Below are 20,883 nucleotides of genomic sequence, written 5' to 3' on the forward strand. Positions count from 1 at the left end.
GTGTCTTCCAACTACAGGGCTTACATTTCAGGCTCCTCAGTATGGTCCCAGGCTTGAGGGAATGAGGTCACAGTTGCCCCAAGCTGCTCACAAGCACAAGATCTCTCTCCAAAAACACCCTCACCAATCCCTCTCCTTCTACTACCTAATTTTTTTAATACCCTTAATCTAAACAAGCAGTACAAGACCCAAGGAACTGGTTTGTAACCATTGCCTGCATATATTCTGCACGAGTGAATCTGGCTTTGAAATTTACCATCTATTACAGCTGATGTTTCAGTCTTGACATTTCAATATGAACACACATGCACATAACTTTGTTTTGTACGCTTTGGGGTTTTTTATAATAAAAATGTAATCTTTTTATACCTGTTTTGCAACTTCCATTTTTTTCATCTAAACTTGTATCTTGCAGACTCTTATCAGTAAGTATATATGGTTTCAGTTATTTATTACCCTCTTGGTTATTAGACACAATCAGGTGGCCCAAACTCTACTCTGGCAGCCAGCAAAGATAAACTTTTCCAGTAGGGCAAATTTCACTCCTAGACCTGTTTAGCCTGGTGGACAGAAGTTTTTTTTGTTTTTTGAGTTTTCCTGTTTTGTTTGGACGTTGAGTTTTGTTTGTTTGTTTGTTTAATGACAACTGAGTGATTTTTGCTCAAAAAAACCACAAAACCCAAAATAAAAAATAATAAAAGCAACACTGAACCAATTGCCACAGATTTGTGTTACCTTCCTTGAGTCAGTTGTAAATAGAGTTTATGACTTCCCATACAGCTTGCACTCTCACTCCTCATTCTGTTTTTCTCCCCATAAAATCACTTTCCTGGCCAATGTGAGGTCTTTTAAGGGCAGAAACGCAATTAGCTTTGTATTTTCCTCCAACCCGCACCAAGATCTCCTAGCCAGGCACAGTCCTTCCAAAAAAAAAAAAAAGGCATGAGCTAGTTCAATCGTCCTTGCCGCTTTTTGCACCTCCCACCGCTAGAGGGCAATAAAACAGCTGGTGGCGCATTGGCAGTCAATGAAGGCCGCTCTCGACGCGCACGTCTTTACGTGGACGTTGGGGGAGGAGCTGTCCCGTGCGCGGTGACTGGCGGCGGCACTGGCGGCAGCTGGAGCCGTAATAGTGCGGGTCGCAGGCTAGGAGAACTTCAGAGGCGGCGGTGGCACCAGCGACGACGAAGACAGCAGTAGCAGGCCCTGGGCTTGTCGTTCACCATGCCGACTGTAGAGGAGCTTTACCGCAACTATGGCATCTTAGCCGATGCCACGGAGCAAGTGGGCCAAGTGAGTTCCCTAGCGGCCTGCGGGGCCCGGCGCTCTGCGGCCTTTCGAAAGCGCTCCCCGGGCCGGCGGGGGCTACTGCTTCGCCCTCCCGCGGGCTCCCAGCCGCCCCGGCTGTTCCGTCGGGGTGGGCCCCTCGACGGGAGTGCAGACTCGGGCTTCACCAGGGAGAGCACGGTCCCCGGGTTCCAGGCTCCTCTGCCTCCCTTGATTGGCCTTTTCTCACCGTGGCGTTTCCCAACTCAGCCTCTTCAGCCCCCCCGTCCCCGCCCCGTTCAGTCTCTTTCCAAGCCTTGTCCTCCAGATTCCGCTGAAGTTTTTCTCCTTTTCGGTGGCGCTCAGTCCCTTGGAAGATTAGATTGAGAGTCCTCGAGAGGTCAAAAATGTCTTTCTCGAGGCAAAAATCTGCAATTAATTTACGAAGAGAATTTGGGAGACAGAAGTTTGTGAAATACAGAAAGGCCCTTTCGTCCAGACTTTAACGAGGACTTATGATTTCATTATTCAGTACATATTTTGAGCGCCTGTCATGGACCAGGCTCTGCGCCGGGCGCTGGAGGTACGAGACAGAAAAACACATGGGCTCCCAGAAAGCACCTTTAGTGAGGGAGACTAGTGATAAATAAGGGAGAGAGATGCTTCCCCCCCTTCCCCCAATGAAGAGTGTCGTGAAGAAAATATAACAGGGCCGTAGGGGGGGTTGGGGGAGAGTGTAGTTTTAAATAGAGTTGTCTGGCAAGTGTTGAATTGGCTGTACGAGCCATTGCTTCTTTGTGAGTTTTCAAGTACTGGAGTCCTTTGAAGTTGAGGAGTTGACAAGTGGTTGTGTGTTTTCTTGGGAAAAGAACCAGGCTCTCCCCGCGGTAATCTTGACCATTGTTGTTGGAAATCCCATGCTGTATCTTTTCAGTGCCTAGAACGTCATGTGATTCTTCTGCTTACCCATCTCTTGGAGTAGTGAGTGGCAGATCCTAGAGTCTGATAACATGAGTAAAGCTGTGGCTTTACCTCTCCCATCCCCTTTTCCAGACATTCAGGTAGAACCTTTCTGAGCCGAACAAAAAAAAATTTTGATGTTGGGACCTTATTTTAGCTTAATCTAGAATTGTGAATATACTATTTTCAGGTATCAGTTGGTTTTCCTTCCCTGCACGTTTTCATTTCAGTAGGAAATTTTGACATCAATGAGAAATATATACTGACAGTCAGTCTGTTGTAGATGTACGTAGGGTGTGTGTGTTAAGTTGGCTGTGAAGGAGACATTTTCTGCCGATTAAGGCAAGGTGGGAAAAACTTATGGTCACTCAGTTTGAGTTTGTTGTCCTTGTTCCTATAGAGAACTAGTAGTGAAGATAGTTTCATTCATTATGACTGAGTTGGGGGAGATTGTAGCCAATTGTTCTCCCTAAAATTGACTTCGTTGCACATCAGCAGAGGGGATGGAATAAAAGGTACAACAGTGATTCTCAAGTCAGTTTGTATATGGTGCTCTCCCAAAGAGGTGATTCAGGAATCTTCTAGGGAAACTTTGAAACTGTATGCAGAGTGCTGTCCCATAACCCCACTCTCATTGTTTGCTGGAGTAGGATAAAGGTTGACAGCCACCTACTTACAGTTTGTTAGAGTAAATAGAAGCCAAATGGGAGTTTTTATATTCTGTGAATAATGGAGAGTTGCTCTCATTTCCCTCTTATATTGTCTTTAATTATAAATACCAGTTTAGATTCAGAGTTCTCTCTCAAGAGGTCAGTAGTGTTTCTCAAGGCAAAAATCTGCTTTTAATTTAGGAAGAGTGCTTAGGAGACAGAATTTTGTGAAAAACAGGAAGGACCCTTTTATGCAGACTTTCATGAGGACCCACAATTTCATTTATTCAGTATATTTTCTTGAGTGCCTACCATGTACCAGACTGTGCTGGGCAGTAAAATTTTAGCACAGTTCCCTTAGGTGATGGGAGATCAGTACCTTCATGACACTGTAATGACAATTGTCAAGCAACTAAATAAGGAAAAAAAATCTTTGGGTGATGAAAGGTTGTGATTTGCTCAGCCTCAAACAGTGAATACTGGGAGAACTGAAGCTAGACCAAACCGTAATGCCAACTAATTCTGCTCTATTGTGTAATACTTCTTTCCTTTTAGAGAAAATTCCTAAAACTGCTCACCCAAAAAGGTGTATTGAGCTTCAAGATACTGCATGTGAATTTAATTAACAAAAGCAAGAGCCAACTTAACGGAAGGGACACGATTCACGTTTTTTTAAGGAGAGAAAAAAATATTTACATTCATAGTGTAGCACAGCCAGATTTTCATGTCACCTTGTAAGATTTACAGTCAAGACTTTAAATTTCCTGGCGGGTACCTATCTGGACACTTCTGAAACCATATTTGAGTTTCTTAGTCTAGAACTTACTTCTAACTTTATTTTGATTTTCACCCTTTTTAAAAGAGGTGAGTACCGCAGATGCTGCCCACAGAGCCACCACTGAAGGGAGTGCCCTCTCTGCTACTGTCAGTGCTCCTTTTATTTTATTTTATTTTTTTAATTAGGAATATCTGCTTGCTTTTTTATATAGCCTATTGAAGAACTTTTTTTTACATTTTTATTGGAGTATAATTGCTTTAAAATGGTGTGTTAGTTTCTGCTTTATAACAGAGTGAATCAGTTATACATATGTTCCCATATCTCTTTCCTCTTGCGTCTCCCTCCCTCCCACCCTCCCTATCCCACCCCTCCAGGCAGTTACAAAGCACCAAGCTGATCTCCCTGTGCTATGCGACTGCTTCCCACTAGCTATCTATTTTACGTTTGGTAATGTATATATGTCCATATATACACTACCACTCTCTCACTTTGTCCCAGCTTACCCTTCCCCCTCCCTGTGTCCTCAAGTCCATTCTCTACTACGTCTGTGTCTTTATTCACGTCTTGCCCCTAAGTTCTTCATGACCTTTTTTTTTTTTTTAGATCCCATATATATGTGTTAGCATATGGTATTTGTTTTTCTCTTTCTGACTTACTTCACTCTGTATGACAGACTCTAGGTCCATCCACCTCACTACAAATAACTCAATTTCATTTCTTTTTATGGCTGAGTAATATTCCATTGTATATATGTGCCACATCTTCTTCATCCATTCATCCGATGATGGACACTTAGGTTGTTTCCGTGTGCTGGCTATTGTAAATAGAGCTGCAATGAACATTTTGGTACATGACGCTTTTTGAATTATGGTTTTCTCAGGGTATATGCCCAGTTTTTTTGATTGCTGGGTCATATGGTAGTTCTATTTGTAGTTTTTTAAGGAACCTCCATACTGTTCTCCATAGTGGCTGTATCAGTTTTCTCAGGGTATATGCCCAGTAGTGGGATTGCTGGGTCGTATGGTAGTTCTGTTTGTAGTTTTTTAAGGAACCTCCATACTCTTCTCCATAGTGGATGTATCAATTTACATTCCCACCAACAGTGCAAGAGTGTTCCCTTTTCTCCACACCCTCTCCAGAATTTATTGTTCGTAGATTTTTTGATGATGGCCATTCTGACTGGTGTGACATGATATCTCTTTGTAGTTTTGATTTACATTTCTCTAATGATTAATGATGTTGAGCATTCTTTCATGTGTTCGTTGGCAATCTGTATATCTTCTTTGGAGAAATGTCTATTTAGGTCTTCTGCCCATTTTTGGATTGGGTTGTTTTTTTTTTGATGTTGAGCTGCATGAGCTGCTTGTAAATTTTGGAGATTAATCCTTTGTCAGTTGCTTCCTTTGCAAATATTTTCTCCCATTCTGAGGGTTGTCTTTTCGTCTTGTTTATGTTTTCCTTTGCTGTGCAAAAGCTTTTAAGTTTCATTAGGTCCCATTTGTTTATTTTTGTTTTTATTTCCATTTCTCTAGGAGGTGGGTCAAAGAAGATCTTGCTGCGATTTATGTCATAGAGTGTTCTGCGTATGTTTTCCTCTAAGAGGTTTTTTTTTTTTTAATTTTATTTATTTATTTATGGCTGTGTTGGCTCTTTGTTTCTGTGTGAAGGCTTTCTCTAGCTGCGGCAAGTGGGCGCCACTCTTCATCGCGGTGCGCAGGCCTCTCACTATCGCAGCCTCTCTTGTTGCGGAGCACAGGCTCCAGACGCGCAGGCTCAGTAATTGTGGCTCACGGGGCTAGTTGCTCCGCGGCATGTGGGATCTTCCCAGACCAGGGCTCGAACCCGTGTCCCCTGCATTGGCAGGCAGACTCTCAACCACTGCGCCACCAGGGAAGCCCTCCTCTAAGAGTTTGATAGTGTCTGGCCTTACATTTAGGTCTTTAATCCATTTTGAGTTTATTTTTGAGTATGGTGTTATGAAGTGTTCTAATTTCATATTTTTACATGTAGCTGTCCAGTTTTCCCAGCACCACTTATTGAAGAGGCTGTCTTTTCTCCACTGGATATTCTTGCCTCCTTTATCAAAGATAAGGCGAGCATATGTGTGTGGGTTTATCTCTGGGCTTTCTATCCTGTTCCGTTGAGCTGTATTTCTGTTTTTGTGCCAGTACCATACTGTCTTGATTACTGTAGCTTTGTAGTATAGTCTGAAGTCTGGGAGCCTGATTCCTCCAGCTCCGTTTTTCTTTCTCAAGATTGATTTGGCTATTTGGGGTCTTTGTGTTTCCATACAAATTCTGAGATTTTTTTGTTCTAGTTCTGTGAAAAATGCCAGTGGTAGTTTGATACGGATTGCATTGAATCTGTAGATTGCTTTGGGTAGTAGAGTCATTTTCACAATGTTGATTCTTCCAATCCAAGAACATGGTATATCTCTCCATCTATTTGTATCATCTTTAATTTCTTTCATCAGTGTCTTATAATTTTTTTTTTTGCATACAGGTCTTTTGTCTCCTTAAGTAGGTTTATTCTAGATATTTTATTCTTTTTGTTGCAGTGGTAAATGGGAGTGTTTTCTTAATATCACTTTCAGATTTTTTCATCATTAGTGTATAGGAATGCAAGAGATTTCTGTGCATTAATTTTGTATTCTGCAACTTTACCAAATTCATTGATTAGATCTAGTAGTTTTCTGGTAGCATCTTTAGGATTCTCTAATGTGTAGTATCATGTCATCTGCAAACAGTGACAGCTTTACTTCTTCTTTTCCGATTTGGATTCTTTTTATTTCTTTTTCTTCTCTGACTTCTGTGGCTAAAACTTCCAAAACTATGTTGAATAATAGTGGTGAGAGTGGGCAACCTTGTCTTGTTCCTGATCTTAGTGGAGATGGTTTCAGTGTTTCACCATTGAGAACGATGTTGGCTGTGGGTTTGTCATATATGGCCTTTATTATGTTGAGGTAAGTTCCCTCTATGACTACTTTCTTGAGGGTTTTTATCATAAATGGGTGTTGAATTTTGTTGAAAGCTTTCTCTGCATCTATTGAGTTGATCATATGATTTTTCTCCTTCGATTTTTTAATATGCTGTATCACATTGATTGATTTGCATATATTGAAGAATCCTTGCATTCCTGGGATAAACCCCACTTGATCATGGTGTATGAACCTTTTAATGTGCTGTTGAATTCTGTTTGCCAGTATTTTGTTGATGATTTTTGCATCTATGTTCATCCGTGATATTGGTCTGTAGTTTGCTTTCTTCATGTCACCTTTGTCTGGTTTTGGTATCAGGGTGATAGTGGCCTTGTAGAGTGAATTTGGGAGTGTTCCTCCCTCTGCTATATTTTGGAAGTGTTTGAGAAGGATAGGTGTTAGTTCTTCTCTAAATGTTTGATAGAATTTGCCTGTGAAGCCATCTGGTCCTGGGCTCTTGTTTGTTGTAAGATTTTTAATCACAGTTTCAATTTTAGTGCTTGTGATTGGTCTGTTCATATTTTCTGTTTCTTCCTGGTTCAGTCTCGGAAGGTTGTGCATTTCTAAGAATTTGTCCATTTCATCCAGGTTGTCCATTTTGTTGGCATATAGTTGCTTGTATTAATCTCTCATGATCCTTTGTATTTCTGCAGTGTCAGTTGTTACTTCTCCTTTTACATTTGTAATTCTGTTGATTTGAGTCTTCTCCCTTTTTTTCTTGATGAGTCTGGCTAACAGTTTATCAATTTTGTTTATCTTCTCAAAGAACCAGCTTTTAGTTTTATTGATGTTTGCTATCGTTTCCTTCATTTCTTTTTCATTTATTTCTGATCTGATCTTTATGATTTCTTTTCTTCTGGTAACTTTGGGGCTTTTTTGTTCTTTCTTTACTTGCTTTAGGTGTAAGGTTAAGTTGTTTATTTGAGATATTTGTTGTTTCTTGAGGTAGGATTGTATTGCTCTAAACTTCCCTTCTAGAACTGATTTTGCTGCATCCCATGGGTTTTGGGTCATCGTGTTTTCATTGTCATTTGTTTCTAGGTATTTTTTATTTCCTCTTTGATTTCTTCAATGGTCTCTTGGTTATTAACTAGTGTATTGTTTAGCCTCCATTTGTTTGTATTTTTTTACAGATGTTTTCCTGTAATTTGTATCTAGTCTCATAGTGTTGTGGTCGGAAAAGATACTTGATACGATTTCAATTTTCTTAAATTTACCAAGGCTTGATTTGTGACCCAAGATATGATCTATCCCGGAGAATGTTCCATGAGCACTTGAGAAGAAAGTGTATTCTGTTCCTTTTGGATAGAATGTCCTATAAATATCAATTAAGTCCATCTTGTTTAATGTATCATTTGAAGCTTGTGTTTCCTTTTTTATTTTCATTTTGGGTCTGTCCATTGTTGAAAGTGGGGTGTAAAAGTCCCCTACTATTGTTGTGTTGCTGTCGATTTCCCCTTTTATGGCTGTTAGTATTTGCCTTATGTATTGAGGTGCTCCTGTGTTGGGTGCATAAATATTTACAACTGTTATATCTTCTTCTTGGATTGATCCTTTGATCATTATATAGTGTCCTTCTTTGTCTCTTGTAATAGTCTTTGTTTTAAAGTCTTTTTTGTCTGATATGAGAATTGCTACTCCAGCTTTCTTTTGATTTCCATTTGCATGGAATATCTTTTTCCATCCCCTGACTTTCAGTCTGTGTGTGTCCCTAGGTCTGAAGTGGGTCTCTTGTAGACAGCATATAGACAGGTCTTGGTTTTGTATCCATTCAGGCAGTCTGTATCTTTTGGTTGGAGCATTTAATCCATTTACATTTAAGGTAATTATCAATATGTATGTTCCTATTACCATATTCTTAATTGTTTTGGGTTTGTTATTGTGTCTTTTCCTTCTCTTGTGTTTCTTGCCTAGAGAAATTCCTTTAGCATTTGTTGTAGAGCTGGTTTGGTGGTGCTGAATTCTCTTAGCTTTTGGTTGTCTGTAGAAGTTTTAATTTCTCCGTCAAATCTGAATGAGATCCTTGCTGGGTAGAGTAATCTTGGTTGTAGGTTTTTCCCCTTCATCACTTTAAATATGTCCTGCCACTTCCTTCTGGCTTGGAGAGTTTATGCTGAAAGATCAGCTGTTAACCTTATGGCGTTCCCTTGTATGTTTTTTGTTGTTTTTCCCTTGCTGCTTTTAATATTTTTTCTTTGTATTTAATTTTTGATAGTTTGATTAGTATGTGTCTTGGCGTGTTTCTCCTTGGATTTATCCTGTATGGGACTCTCTGTGCTTCCTGGACTTGATTAACTATTTCCTTTCCTATATTAGGGAAGTTTTCAACTATAATCTCTTCAAATATTTTCTCAGTTTCTTTGCTCATCTCTTCTTCTTCTGGGACCCCTATAATTCGAGTGTTGGTGTGTTTAATGTTCTCCCAGAGTTCTCTGAGACTGTCCTCAATTCTTTTCATTTTTTTTTTCTTTATTCTGCTCTGCAGTAGTTATTTCCACTATTTTATCTTCCAGGTCACTTATCCGTTCTTCTGCCTCAGTTATTCTGCTATTGATCCCTTCTAGAGCATTTTTAATTTCATTTATTATGTTGTTCATCACTGTTTGTTTGCTCTTTAGTTCTTCTAGTTCCCTGTTAAACATTTCTTGAATTTTCCCCATTCTATTTCCAAGATTTTGGATCACCTTTACTATCATTATTCTGAATCCTTTTTCAGGCATACTGTCTATTTCCTCTTCATTTGTTTGTTCTGGTGGGTTTTTTCCTTGCTCCTTCATCTGCTGTGTGTTTCTCTCTCTTCTCATTTTGCTTAACTTTCTGTGTTTGTGGGTCTCCTTTGCACAGACAGCAGGTTCATAGTTCCCGTCGTTTTTGGTGTCTGCCCCCAGTGGCTAAGGTTGGTTCAGTGGGTTGTGTGTGCTTTCTGGTGGAGGGGATTCGTGCCTGTGTTCTGGTGCATGAGGCTGGATCTTGTCTTTCTGGTGGGCAGGTCCACGTCTGGTGTGTGTTTTGGGTTGTCTGTGGCCTTATTATTTTAGGCAGCCTCTCTGCTAATAGATGGGGTTGTGTTCCTGTCTTGCTAGTTGTTTGGCATAGCGTGTCCAGTACTGGAGCTTTCTGGTCGTTGAGTGGAGCTGGGTCTTGGCATTGAGATGGAGATCTCTGGGAGATTTTCACCATTTGATATTACATGGAGCTGGGGGGGGGGCTCTTGTGGACCAATGTCCTAAACTTGGCTGTCCCACCTCAGAGGCACAGCCCTAACGCCTGGCTGGAGCACCAAGAGCCTGGCATCCACACGGCTCAGAATAAAAGGGAGAAGAAAGAAAGAAGAAGATAAGATAAAATAAAGTTATTAAAATATAAAATAATTATTTAAAAAGATTTTTTAAGTAATTAAAAAAAAAGAAAGAAGAGAGCAACCAAGCCAAAAAACAAATTCAGCAATGATAAGCACTAAAAAGTATACTAAAAAAAAAGCACAAAAAATGGACAGACAGACCCTAGGATAAATGGTAAAAGCAAAGCTATACAGGCAAAATCACACACAGAAGCATACACATACACAGTCACAAAAAAAGAAAAAGGGAAAAAAATACATATATTGTTGCTCCCAAAGTCCACTTCCTCAATTCGGGATGATTCGTTGCCTATTCAGGTATTCCACAGATGTAGGGTACATCAAGTTGACTGTGGAAATTTAATCCGCTGCTCCTGAGGCTGCTGGGAGACATTTCCCTTTCTCTTCTTTGTTTTCACAGCTCCTGGGATCAGCTTTGAATTTGCCCCGCCTCTGCGTGTAGGTCACCTGAGGGCGTCTGTTCCCTCCCAGACAGGATGGGGTTAAAGGAGCAGCTGATTCAGGGGCTCTGGCTCACTCGGGCTGGGAGGAGGGAGGGGTACGGAGTTCGGGGTGAGCCTGCGGCGGCAGAGGCCAGTGTGTTGCATCAGCCTTAGGTTCGCCATGTGTTCTCCCAGGGAAGTTCCCTGAATCACGGGACCCCTGGCAGTGGCAGGCTGCACAGGCTCCCGGAAGGGGGGTGTGGATAGTGACCTGTGCTCGCACACAGGCTTCTTGGTGGCAGCAGCAGCAGCCTTAGCGTCTCATGCCCGTCTCTGGGGTCCACGCTGTTAGCCGTGGCTCGCGCGCCCATCTCTGGAGCTCCGTTCAGCTGTGCTCTTAATCCCCTCACCTCGCACACCAGGAAACAAAGAGGCAAGAAAAAGTCTCTTACCTCTTTGGCAGGTCCAGACTTTTCCCTGGACTCCCTCCCAGCTAGCTGTGGTGCATTAGCCCCCTTCAGGCTGTGATCACGCCGCCAACCCCAGTCCTCTCCCTGCATCCGACCGAAGCCCGAGCCTCAGCTCGCAGCCGCGCCCGCCCCGGCGGGTGAGCAGACAAGCTTCTCGGGCTGGTGAGTGCCGGTCGGCATCGATCCCCTGTGCGGGAATCTCTCCGCTTTGCCCTCCACACCCCTGTGGCTGCGCTCTCCTCCGCGGCTCTGAAGCTCCCCCACTCGGCCACCCGCAGTCTCCGACCGCGAAGGGGCTCCTAGTGTGTGGAAACATTTCTTCCTTCACAGCTCCCTCCCACTGGTGCAGGTCCCGTCCCTATTCTTTTGGGTCTGTTTTCCCTTTTTTCTTTTGCCCTACCTGGGTACGTGGGGAGTTTCTTGCCTTTTGGAGGTCTGAGGTCTTCTGTCAGCATTCAGTAGGTGTTCTGTAGGAGTTGTTCCACATGTAGATGTATTTCTGATGTAGTTATGGGGAGGAAGGGGTTCTCCACGTCTTACTCTTCTGCCATCTTGAAGCTCCTCCTTCCTCTTGTATTCTCTTATACAGGAGTATATTGGCTCCTAAGTGTGGAAGAGTGTAAGCTTTACTGACTTATATTTCATGAAATAGCATTCTTTTGGTACTTTTTTTTGGTATGCTTAAGCTAAAATCACAGACCAACCAAGTTCATAATCACTCAAAAATAATGTAGAAGTGTTAACAGTTTAACACTTACATTAAATTCAAACTAAGTTTATTAATTGAGTCTGAGGAAGGAAGTAGTATAGCTTAGCTTATCCATTTTCTTTTTATGTCATACTTGAGAAATTTGTTGAAACTACATCCTGTCTTCTCTTTCTTCTCATCCTCTCTTCTTCTGCTTTATTTCATGAAGGCTGCATCCTGGACCCAAACGTCGCTTACCTGGCACGTCAGTGACCACTTATGCATATCAGTTGTGATTTGACAATCATAATTGCAAGGTTTTTCTTTTAGAATGTGTCTGCTGAATGTGGATCAAATTGTAACTGACATTTTTACTTGAAAATATCTTAGAGATTGCTCTAGAGTTTTCTCCTTTAATTAGAAATTAAAATCACACATAAATACACAGCTTTAGAAATCCATTAAAAGTATTTACAATTAAAGCTTCTTGGGCTTCCCTGGTGGCGCAGTGGTTGAGAGTCCGCCTGCTAATGCAGGCGACGTGGGCTCGTGCCCCGGTCTGGGAAGATCCCACGTGGTCCGGAGCGGCTGGGCCCGTGAGCCATGGCTGCTGAGCCTGTGCCTCCGGAGCCTGTGCCTCGCAATGGGAGAGGCCACAACAGTGAGAGGCCCGCGTACCGCAAAAAAAGAAAAACAACAAAAAAAGCTTCTTACTAGGATCATTAATTTATCCAGCTAAAATATAAATACAACTGTTGGAAAAGCAAAGATACACAGTGCTGTGTAGTATTTGAAACATTTTATTATGGTTACATTCCTACTTGTTACTAAATCACTATGATCACTGCAAATATCACTTATATCTTGTTTCCTACTTTGAAAAGCAGAAGTAGTAATTACTTTAAGTAGATTTGTTAAAAAGTCCTGTCCCTGTACTACAGTTAAAGGACATAATTCAAAAAGCTGGCAAGGAAGAATATAATTTTATTTTGCATTTCATAAAGGATAATTAGTTGAAGTCTATTGGAATGTCTGTAAAATTATTTGATAGAACTGATGCCTATTAATGATAAAAACTTTGATTTCTATTATGACTATGTTAAAATGTCTTAACTTTCCAAAGGTCTTGCTGTTTAATATACTACATTTCAATTTATATGCCTGTGTGGAGACTGTATTTAGGACTCAAATTTTACCTTTGACAATCCTCCATCTGGCAAGCTTTTCTTTCTCTCCTCCTTTGTTAATTAAGATCTCAGGACACTAATTTGAAAGATTCCAATTAAAGAAGCTTGGTATTAGGCACAGATCTTGACTTAAAAGGCTATCAGAACCACGTTCAGGTCCTGGATCTGCTACTTAACTAACTATATTTGGTTCTGGACAAATTATTTCACTTCTCTAAGACTTGGTTTTCTCATCTGAAAAACAAGCATAGTAACACCTAATTCAGGATTGTTGTGAGGCATGTACAGAAGGCGTTCCACAGTTCCATGTAGGCTTTCAGTAAGTGTTACTAATAATCCCTTTTTATTCTATTCCACATTTTTTTCCCTTGGTAGGGGGATGGTTGTTTTAAGCAGGGATCCTTCATTTAATTTTAGACAGTGAATTTTAGACAATTCAAAGGGGTTTATAAGTAAAGTCTGAAGTTTGAGTTAAAGAAAATTGGATTGTGATACTCTGCAAAAGCTAAGGATGTCAGACTGCTCAATACTTCAATTTTATGAAGTCTACTAGAAGCTATGAAGCAAGCCACAGGAGTGTACATTGGTAGAGAAGTCAGCCATGATTTTTTTGAACCTTTGCACTAAAAAGTGTATAATACACTTTTTAAAATATAAACTTATTTAATTTTGGCTGCGTTGGGTCTTCATTGCTGCGTGTGGGCTTTCTCTAGTTGCGGCAGATGGGGGCTACTCTTCGTTGTGGTGCGTGGGCTTCTCATTGCCGTGGCTTCTCTTGTTGCAGAGCATGGGCTCTATGTGCACGGGCTTCAGTAGTTGTGGCTTGTGGACTCAGTAGTTGTGGCTTGTGGGCTCTAGAGCGCAAACTAAGTAGTTGTGGCGCACAGGCTTAGTTGCTCCGAGGCATGTGGGATCTTCCCGGCCCAGGGCTTGAACCCATGTCCCCTGCATTGGCAGGTGGATTCTTAACCAATGCGCCACCAGGGAAGCCCAAAAGTGTATAATACACTTTTGAAGTAGTAACTCCTGAAGACTGATTTTGTGTCTGCATTTCATGAGGAAGCTAACCTTATTCACAGAAATTTCTGTTATTTAGGGGGTGGTATTAATGTTTAAGATAGTAGAAGGAGTTGTCATTAATCGGTTTGATGGAATTTGTTTATTAGAAATAATTTTTAGAATTTGTTTTTTTAGATAGGTTGGCAATATATGAACTTTTCAAGTAATCTAGTAATTATGCAGATTATATTAAAATGTGTACCTTTAGAAGATCTAATTGTGATCATAGCCTTTTGATACATGGAGCACTTTATTTCTGATTATTTTTTTCAAATAATGTCCTTGGGACTTCCCTGATGGTCCAGTGGTCAAGGCTTTGAGCTTCCACTGCAGGGGGCACGGGTTCGACCCCTGGTCAGGGAACTAAGATCTTGCATGCCGTGTAGGGTGGCCAAAAATAATGATAATAATAATAATGTCCTTAATTGAGATCCCACTGAACCTAAATAACTTTTCATCATGCTATATATTTTTTCACTTAACACAGTATATTGTCCATGAGAAGAATTATCACAAAACTAAATTTGTGGTAATTCTCTAATCCATTTTCTGTTCTTTAGTTTTCCGCTCTTGATGGCATAAAGCAAGCTCACTTATCTAAAGCATTTAGAGAATTTCTTTATACAGAGTAAATACATATTTGGTATTTGTATTATGTTTAAGGTTTTCCAGGAATTAAAAGTATTGTGTAGCTGTGATATTTATTACTTTGTTTGCCAGCTTGATCCATTTAATAAAAGGACTGGTTTGGAGGCAAGTGTGTAGGGGGGATTGGGAACTTGTTGATTCTTCACATTATGAGTATCTGAGGGAGAGCACTTCTGAAATTTTTTTTTAAAGGAAACAAATGAGCTTTGAATGTATTATTTTAATGAAAAGTTAAATATGTGATACTAGCATCTATCTTCATCGAAATTGGTTGGCCATATAGAATGAATTACCATTTTTATATCCTAAAATGTGAGGCAAAATAAAGCTTCCTAACCTTCCTCGTATTGCTTAATTTCAAGAGTGTATTCTCTCTACCTTCTGCAAGGTGGTAATTGGAAACAGATAAATATATTTAAGTAAATGTAACACAATTCTTTGAGAATTCTATTATATTCATTACAAATTTTTAAAGCATGATACAATCACAAGGCTAGGGTCAGTAATCAATAGAATAAAGAAGTGTTGGTACATAACAAACTTACTTGCTTTTTCCACTTAATATTAGAGTCATTCTTCTCCTTTCCCAACTCACAGATAATAACATGGGGGACAGGGAGCAGATAGTAGGAAGGTAGCTGTCAAATTTAAGCAGTAAAACTCCAAAAATAAGCCCATTTCTTAGCCTATGTAAAATTTAACTAATTTAAAGGAGACTCAAAGAAGTTTGTTTAGCTTCCCATCCTTCAAAATTGTGTTTCTTTTCTATTTCATTCTTTCAGCATAAAGATGCTTATCAAGTGATATTGGATGGTGTCAAAGGTGGTACCAAGGAAAAAAGATTAGCAGCTCAGTTTATTCCAAAATTCTTTAAGCATTTTCCAGAATTGGCTGATTCTGCTATCAATGCACAGTTAGACCTCTGTGAGGATGAAGATGTATCAGTAAGTTTATGTTTGACACTTTTCAACAAGTTTTCAGATGTTGCTTTTGCCATTTTCAGATATTTTCTGTGTGTATCTCATATAACTGAAGTACCAATCATATCAGTGAACAATAAAATACTGCAGTGTGGCCTGGTATGACAACATACCAAGGCTTAAACCTACATGTAGGAAAATATATTAGTTCTTTCAACTGTGAAAACTCTGTAGAATCACATAATACTTTGTTTTGCTTATTTGTTATCCACTGTTGAAAATGGTTGCGGCTCACATCTTTTCCTTAGATTATTACGCATTGTGCATATGAAATCAGACTAGTGTTGGTTTGTAGTCAATTTATGCTCGCTTGGATATTTAAAATAATAATAGTATTGCAGCATAAAATATAGTTTTAACACCCCTAAATATTTTGCATAGCAGAAAAATAATTGACCTGTGAAAAAGTTGTATGTGATTACTAGACTAAAAAGAAATAGTTTTTGCTTGGAACAGAATTAACCATTAGCATTTCTGGCTGCTGATACAGGTTCCTAAGAATTTTCAACTATTAGCCCCTGGCTTTTCAAATGAAATCATTGAATCATGATTTCATGCATAATTTGTTAGATTTAGCTCCCTTGCACTTTTATGTTAAACTAGATAAGCCACGATCGCATATTTGGAATGAAGTTCACAGAATGTATTCACAAATGTATTAAGTAGTCAATACTGAAAATTCTAAAGTAAATAGTTATTAGATATGACATTGACACTGTAGCCATTCTTGAGGGATACAGTATTATGTACCCACAGGTAGTAAAAACCCAACAGTTGTGTATAATCAGCATATAAACTGTTGTTTATAATCTCAAATCTGCCTACTCCAGATAATTGTATTTAAGGTCCCTTTCCACCACATTTTGTTTTAGTATTCTGTGAAGCTTTGAATATTAAATTGGAGTAAATTATTTCTAAAACTGCTAAAAATCTCATATTTTTGTGACTCATATGCCCCTATATGGTTTGTCTGTGGTTTTTGTTTTCTTTACAGGTTGAGGTTGTTTTTATTTATGATAGTATTTGGTTAATTTTTTGTTTGAAATTATGTTCAGATTCGACGGCAAGCAATTAAAGAGCTGCCTCAATTTGCCACTGGAGAAAATCTTCCCCGAGTGGCAGATATACTAACCCAACTTTTGCAGACAGGTAAGGAATTTTATTAATATCTAAATATAAATTCTCTCTGAAATAATGACTCTGTTTTTCTTAGCTTTTTTTTTTTTTGAAGGTGCTACCTCTGATAGAAATTTAAATTCTCTTTTTTATTCAGTAGTTTGAAGCTTACTGACTTGTGATTATCTAATTTCTGGTTTTGTTTTGAATTCTGTTTATAAGGGTATAATGACTGGATTCTTTGGGGAATTTTTATTCACCACCATCCCCCCCGCCCCCCAATTTCCTGTAGTTTCTCAATTGTACCATCTTAACATAAGAGCTTTACAGGTACACTAGATCAGGTTCTCTACCCTTACAAGAAAGATGTATTTTCTTGGTACTTGAGAGAAATGCTTAGTTATATGTCTCCTCTCAATGTAATCTGTGAGAAACTATGTTGAGTCTTAAGTTTGAAAATGAAGCAGATGATATTTTTCATTTATTTTATACATTGTACCACTTTTTTTCTATCCAGATGACTCTGCAGAATTTAACTTAGTGAACAATGCCCTATTAAGTATATTTAAGATGGATGCAAAAGGTAAGGCCATTTCTTGTTCTGAATTGTGTTTGATGTCCTAAAAAATTGGGGAGTTTGGCAGTACTCATTAAGGATAAAGTCTGGGATTCACCCAGACGTCTGTTTCATAAAAATTCTAAGTACTCTCCAAAAAAAGCTTAGCTCAAGATGTTTGTGACTTGAAAAACCAGAAGAAATAATTGCAAAAACAGATCAAACTTTTCCCTTAGAAGTCTGTTGGAAAAACTCCCTTTGCCACTTTAAAGAAATTCTTCCAAAATACCTGAGTTTATTTATTATTAATAGTGATAGAAAAGGAAAGTCCTGCTCAAGCTGATTCTGAATCCGTGAACAAAGCATATGGTCACTCTTATGGTTGGGGCTTTAGAAATTTCAGACAGTTTAACCAGTATCAGTGATATTCAGGAAGTTTATTAATTCACTTGAAAAGAAATACTGTAATTCAAATTAACTTGAAAAATTTCATTCCTATATAGAATTGACTTGCTACATGCAACTGTTTTGTTTTGCAGGGACTTTAGGTGGCTTGTTCAGCCAAATTCTTCAAGGAGAGGACATTGTTAGAGAAAGAGCAATTAAATTCCTTTCTACAAAACTTAAGACTTTACCAGATGAAGTCTTAACAAAGGAAGTAGAGGAACTTATACTAACTGAATCCAAGAAGGTAAGCTTTTACTGAACTTCTCTAATGCACAAGAACATACTTGAAATTAGCTGTATTCATCAGTGCTGTATGTAGCTTGTGTATAAGGTGATATATCCCATAAGAACCACCGTAGAACTTCAAGATTTTCTTATGTTGTGCTTTGCACTTTGGTCACTTGTAATGATGAATCAATGTGTTAATTTAAAGAGTTTGATCACATTTAAATCCTTTGTGGTGTTATCCTTAAAATTTATGCATTCATCAGGAAGGAATCATTTCCTTCAGGAATTTTTACCTAATTCCCACCCTTCCTCCCTGATTTTAGGATATTCTCCCATAGTATTCTGGATCATTTCAGAATGAAACTGAAGTCACCTTGAAATGACCTGTTGTTTCATCCTATCCCATGACACTATAAGCTCTAGAGACCATGCTTATTTGTGCTCCCAGCGCTGGCATAGTTACAGTTGCTAAGATTTGAAAGGTGCGTCACAATTAACTTTTCATTCATACAGTGCCAACGTTTGGGAATACTTTATTTTTATGTGTTGAGGAAAATTCAAAATTTTCTCTAATAGCACCACTCACTTGCTTATTGATAAGATTTCTTTAGTGAGAGAGAAAGGAGCAGCATATTTCACCTATGCCCCAGCTAGTTATCTGGTGGGATATGTCATGATTGCTTGCTCCTTTGGTCAGTGAACAGAAAGGCTTAGACCTACTGATATGGAGCACTTAAAATTTGCATGGTCTCCTGTTTTGTATACAATTACCATATTAATGTGAATGAGGCTGCTTTTAAATATAGGGAACTGAGTCTGATTTAACAGTTTATTGCCACATTTTCTCCATCTTTTTTTGGCTATCGCCCCCTGAAGAGCCTTTTTAGATATTTTTTCCCTTAGCCACTATCCCATTAAACTTTAATACCACAGATATACTGTATATCTGTTTATGTACTGTATGTATATCTGTGCTTTATACGTAAAAGAAGAGTAAAATTTTCCAAGAACCAAATTTTGTTCCATTGGAAACAGTGTAGTGCACCATTGAAAATACATGGCTTATTCTGAAGCTAACTTGACTGAAGCTTGAAGTTGTCCTCTCTTCAGTATTTCAGGAACATTAGCAGCAAACTAACTTTGCAAAACAAATTTGCTGTGCTGTTTCAGTATTGATGTTTCTTTCCCATTCAAATGATAAAGATACTAATAACTGTTCTGAATCGTCTCTTTCCAGGTCCTAGAAGACGTGACTGGTGAGGAATTTGTCCTGTTTATGAAGATACTATCTGGGTTAAAAAGCTTACAGACAGTGAGTGGAAGGCAACAACTGGTAGAGTTGGTGGCTGAACAGGCTGATCTGGAACAAACCTTCAACCCCTCGGATCCTGACTGTGTGGACAGGCTTTTACAGTGCACTCGGCAGGCGGTACCCCTCTTCTCTGTGAGCTCTTTGTTTTGTATACCTGGTATTTTGATTACTCTATTAGCTTAAAATTCTATAGATATACACTTGAGCATTCTTCTCAAACCTTTGTATAAAAGTATTAACCCAATGGAGCTATTATTTATTTTATGGAGGCCTAGGTGAAGAGCCCAAAGCAGCAAGAAATTTCTATATAGTCTTGCTTAGGGACTTTTTAAAAGTCTTGAGATTTTGCATCATACTTTATAGTTTCACTGAGTTTTAAAAACACTTAGTTTAGTAATTTAACTTTTTTTTTCCTTAAATTTTTTAGATTGTTGTTGTAGGTGTATTTGCTCTTTATCTCTGGCTTTGTGCTTCCTCTGGCCATGAATCTTCTGAGATGTGCGTAGCACAGTTTGAAAAACACAATTTAAAGGAGCTGTCCTGGTACTTCCCTGGTGGTACAGTCGTTAAGACTCAGCACTCCCTAGGCAGGGGGCCTGGGTTCATTCCCTGGTCAGGGAACTAGATCCCACGTGCATACCACAACCAAGGAGCCCGTGAGCTGCAACTAAGGAGCCCATCTGCCGCAACTAAGACCCGGCACAGCCAAATAGATAAATAAATGTTTTTTAAATAAAGGAGCTGTCCTTCTAAAGGGAGAATGTACAGTCTAAAATTCAACACTAAAGTTTCCCCCGAAATTTGACCTGAGAATCAAATAAGAGTTGAAAGACGTATAAAAGTCCCAATGCTCCAGATTACTTTGCAACAAAGTATATATTGTCTATTGAGGTTACTCCTGGGGTGCTTTGGGGTATGCACTCTGTTGTATTTTAGCCACAGTACGTGATGCTTTGGTACTGAGCATTTGTCTATTGACATTCTACTGTTTGGGAGAATATAATATATGTATATCTATATATATTTTTTGACAATTCAGTGTTCTTTGGATTTTTACAGAAAAATGTTCATTCCACAAGGTTTGTGACTTATTTCTGTGAGCAAGTTCTCCCTAACCTCAGTTCCTTGACTACCCCAGTGGAGGGTCTTGATATACAGTTGGAGGTAAGAGAAAATTTCTGCTTTTAGCACTGAACAGTCATTCCCGTATTTCAACATAAATGTAAACCACTAACTTTGATCTGATTTCTAAGAGATTTAAGGCCTGGTGGTGGCTAGCTAGTAACCTCTCCCAGGATTACTTAGGACTGCTTTATGGATTCATTGAGAGTTTGCTACAGTAGGAAAGCACCGCCTATAGTTTTCATTATAGTCTAAGTCTCTGCCTTTGTAGCCTTAATACTTTGAAATACGTTGTTCAGTTATGACAGTTCCTTATCTCTATGACTGATAGAGCCAGATTTAACTGATTAATACAAAACGTCCTTTATCCGTTCTCCAATAGAATTGACTACTCTCTATCCCCTTTATATCTCAACTGTGATGTACATATACATTTTTTTGCAGCATATAAAATACTCACATTTTTCTCCCCAATTTAACCTTATTCCTCTCTGAATCCTCAGAATCTAATGTAGAATTCTGAAAAGCACCTAGTAATGATTATTGAATTGAAATATGGAAATGTATGTGCCATTTCCTTCATGGGTCTTTAGGATAGAGAAGAGTCTCACTGTGCACTTACACTGTGGTTTCCTTCACATGTCCTGGGTTTGGCT

The 20,883-nt window shown here is 39.2% G+C and overlaps 1 protein-coding gene across 2 annotated transcripts in view; it reads left to right on the plus strand.

The window, feature by feature from the left end:
* Nucleotides 1–1,084: 1,084 nt before the first annotated feature.
* The window catches only part of API5 (apoptosis inhibitor 5), a 36,909-nt gene continuing 17,110 nt past the window's right edge, over nt 1,085–20,883 (plus strand). The window contains exons 1-7 of one of the 2 annotated variants that reach the window (XM_032640831.1): nt 1,085–1,293; nt 15,249–15,410; nt 16,502–16,595; nt 17,080–17,145; nt 17,658–17,809; nt 19,031–19,237; nt 20,165–20,269. In XM_032640831.1, the coding sequence (XP_032496722.1) occupies nt 1,225–1,293; nt 15,249–15,410; nt 16,502–16,595; nt 17,080–17,145; nt 17,658–17,809; nt 19,031–19,237; nt 20,165–20,269 (855 nt within the window). In that variant the 5' untranslated portion in view covers nt 1,085–1,224. The remainder of the gene's footprint in view (nt 1,294–15,248; nt 15,411–16,501; nt 16,596–17,079; nt 17,146–17,657; nt 17,810–19,030; nt 19,238–20,164; nt 20,270–20,883) is intronic. The other variant, XM_032640832.1, reaches the window with a different exon arrangement.

Source organism: Phocoena sinus, chromosome 8, assembly GCF_008692025.1.
Source record: "Phocoena sinus isolate mPhoSin1 chromosome 8, mPhoSin1.pri, whole genome shotgun sequence".
In the NCBI taxonomy this organism is placed as follows: Eukaryota; Metazoa; Chordata; class Mammalia; order Artiodactyla; family Phocoenidae; genus Phocoena; species Phocoena sinus.